Here is a 2,414-nt window from a genome sequence, read left to right as displayed (position 1 = left end):
GGTGTTGGCAGGCACAATGGTGCCCACGAGTATCCCGTTAGGGACCCCTGCAGTGGGAGACTGAAACGGCCTGGAGAATGCTTGGCACAGGTAAGCTTCTCCTATGAAGGAGGGACCGTGAACGTGTGCCTGAGGACGGGCCACAGCAGTAAGATCTCCTAAGCCTGCCTAGTTATCAGCACGTGCAACCCGAGGAATTGGTTGGCTGAGATGCCCCATCCCAGACGCCAGTTTGAGACGCCAGTTTGGTGTAATGGTTAAGTGTGTGGACTCTAATCTGGGAGAGTTGGGTTTGATTCCCCACTCCTCCACTTGGACCTGGCTGGATGACCTTGGGCAAACCGTAGTTCTGATAAGAACTATTCCTGAAAAAAGAGCAGTTTCTGTCACAGCTCTCTCAGCCCCACTGACCTCACAGGGTGTCTGTTGTGGGGAGGGGAAGGGAAAGGAGCTTGTAAGCCGCTCTGAGACACCTTTGGGTAGTGAAGGGCAGGGTATAAACCCAATCTCCTTCCTTCTTCTCCTCCTTGATTCCCCACACTCCTCCACTTGCACCTGCTGGATGACCTTGAGCAAGCCGTAGTTCTGGCACAGCTGTCCTTGAAAAAGAGCAGTTTCTGTCAGAGCGCTCTCAGCCCCGCCTACCTCACAGGGTGTCTGTTGTGGGGAGGGGAAGGGAAAGGAGTTTGTAAGGCGCTCTGAGACACCTTTGGGTAGTGAAGGGTGGGGTATAAATCCAATCTCTTCTCTTCTCTTCTTCTTCTTCATCCCACCAGGGTCATTCACACACATTTCATTACCGGTTTAACCTGAGAACAAGCCAATGCGCATAATGTTGGGATAAAGGGGATACTACCTGCTGTTGCTCCTCAGGACCTACCTGGGCTTTCAGGATGCTGGTGGTCCAGTCCCACAGTTCGGATGGCCCTGTGCATGCTAAATACCTGCAGGAGAGAGACTGTGCGTCACTGCCAGTGGGCCATTGCTCTCTCTGGCTCCATAGTGCATGCAAAGAACTCGGGGGACCTTTCCCCAGAGAAAAGATGGGCAAGAACATGATGAGCCTTGCCGGATCAGGCCAAAGGTTCTCTGGAGTCAGTGTTCCAGTTCCAAGGGCGGGCAGCCGGATTCTTCTGGAAATTCACCAGGAAGGCATGGCCGCCTACCCCAGTGGCTGGTCTCTTGCAGTGGGGACTGAGCAGTCCCTTCCCGGTGCAACTTCCCTTTCGCTTCTACAGCCGGTGTCCATGGTTCGGCCACAATTTAGGACCACAGCCCTTCTTCTGAAAATATCAGGGGAAAGCTCGTCCCTGCCAGTAGGCAGGATTTTCACTAGTCACACAAAAACAGTTTCCAAAAGGAGACGAGGGACAGAATATCAGGCCAGGACTTGGGCACCCTGAGTTCAGGTTCCCCCTCTGCCATAAGGTGGATGGGGCGGCCTGGCACTTTCTCTGAACCTCACCTACCTCACAGGGCTTTTGTGTAGAGGATAAAATGGAGACACATTTGCAGTGCCCGGCAGTCTTTGAAGGAAGGGCAGGGCAAAACCTGTGGCATAAATAGGAGAAGCAGCAGAGCTTTGGCCAGGCCCTGGCTGCTCCCCTCTCAAGAGCCAGTTTGGTGTAGTGGTTAAGTGTGCGGACTCTAATCTGGGAGAACCGGGTTCGATTCCCCACTCCTCCACTTGCACCTGCTGATGTGACCTTGGGTCAGTCACAAGCTCTGGCACAGCTGTCCTTGAAAAAGAGCAGTTTGTGTCAGAGCTCTCTCAGCCCCACCTCAGCAGGGTGTCTGTTGTGGGGAGGGGAAGGGAAAGGAGTTTGTAAGCCGCTCTGAGACTCCAAGTGAAGGGCGGGGTATAAATCCAATCTCTTCTTCTCTTTTTCTTCAATGCCTCATGTGCAAAAGTGGAAACAAAGCCAGAGCTTTTCCTCACTGACCCCAATAGTCAAGTATGTTGTTAACCAGGAAGGGGGCCGCACATTTCCAGCTGTGCCATGGGCAATGCTCCCTCTAAGCTATGGAGTCTTGTGAGCAAAACCTCCACCTTGTGAGCTACTGGCACTAAAGTTGTGAACGAGCGATTTGGCTGCTGCGTAAATTAGTTTGCTCTGGAGCCATCCTTCCCGAGCTAAGGCAAAAATGCATGAGCTGTAAGCTAAAAAAACTGTGAGCTAGCTCACACTAACTCAGCTTAGAGGGAACACCGGCCATGGGGCAAAGCACAGGAGACGAGCCAGCCCTTTGCGGCAGGCGTCTTCCCCCCTCTGTGTGAGGGAGGCTGAGTGGGATGGCGGGCTTGAGGAAGGAGCATAACGGATACTCACAGCTGCTGCTTTTCTAGGATCAGAGTGAAACCCCACCTGCAAAAGAGACAGAGGAAGACCGGGATCAAGGACAGCCATGAGCCG

The 2,414-nt window shown here is 53.3% G+C and overlaps 1 protein-coding gene across 1 annotated transcript in view; it reads right to left on the bottom strand.

Moving 5' to 3' along the window:
• Positions 1–2,414, bottom strand: part of LOC107124863 (arf-GAP with Rho-GAP domain, ANK repeat and PH domain-containing protein 3-like) — a gene marked incomplete at both ends in the record, with an annotated part of 57,786 nt that overhangs the window by 5,159 nt on the left and 50,213 nt on the right. Inside the window, 2 exons of the mRNA XM_015428365.1 lie at positions 857–944; positions 2,331–2,366. Coding sequence (XP_015283851.1) covers positions 857–944; positions 2,331–2,366 — 124 coding nt within the window. The remainder of the gene's footprint in view (positions 1–856; positions 945–2,330; positions 2,367–2,414) is intronic.

This window comes from Gekko japonicus, unplaced genomic scaffold (assembly GCF_001447785.1).
Source record: "Gekko japonicus isolate JY-2015 unplaced genomic scaffold, Gekko_japonicus_V1.1 scaffold5174, whole genome shotgun sequence".
In the NCBI taxonomy this organism is placed as follows: domain Eukaryota; kingdom Metazoa; phylum Chordata; class Lepidosauria; order Squamata; family Gekkonidae; genus Gekko; species Gekko japonicus.
This window is presented reverse-complemented; position numbering and strand designations above follow the sequence as displayed.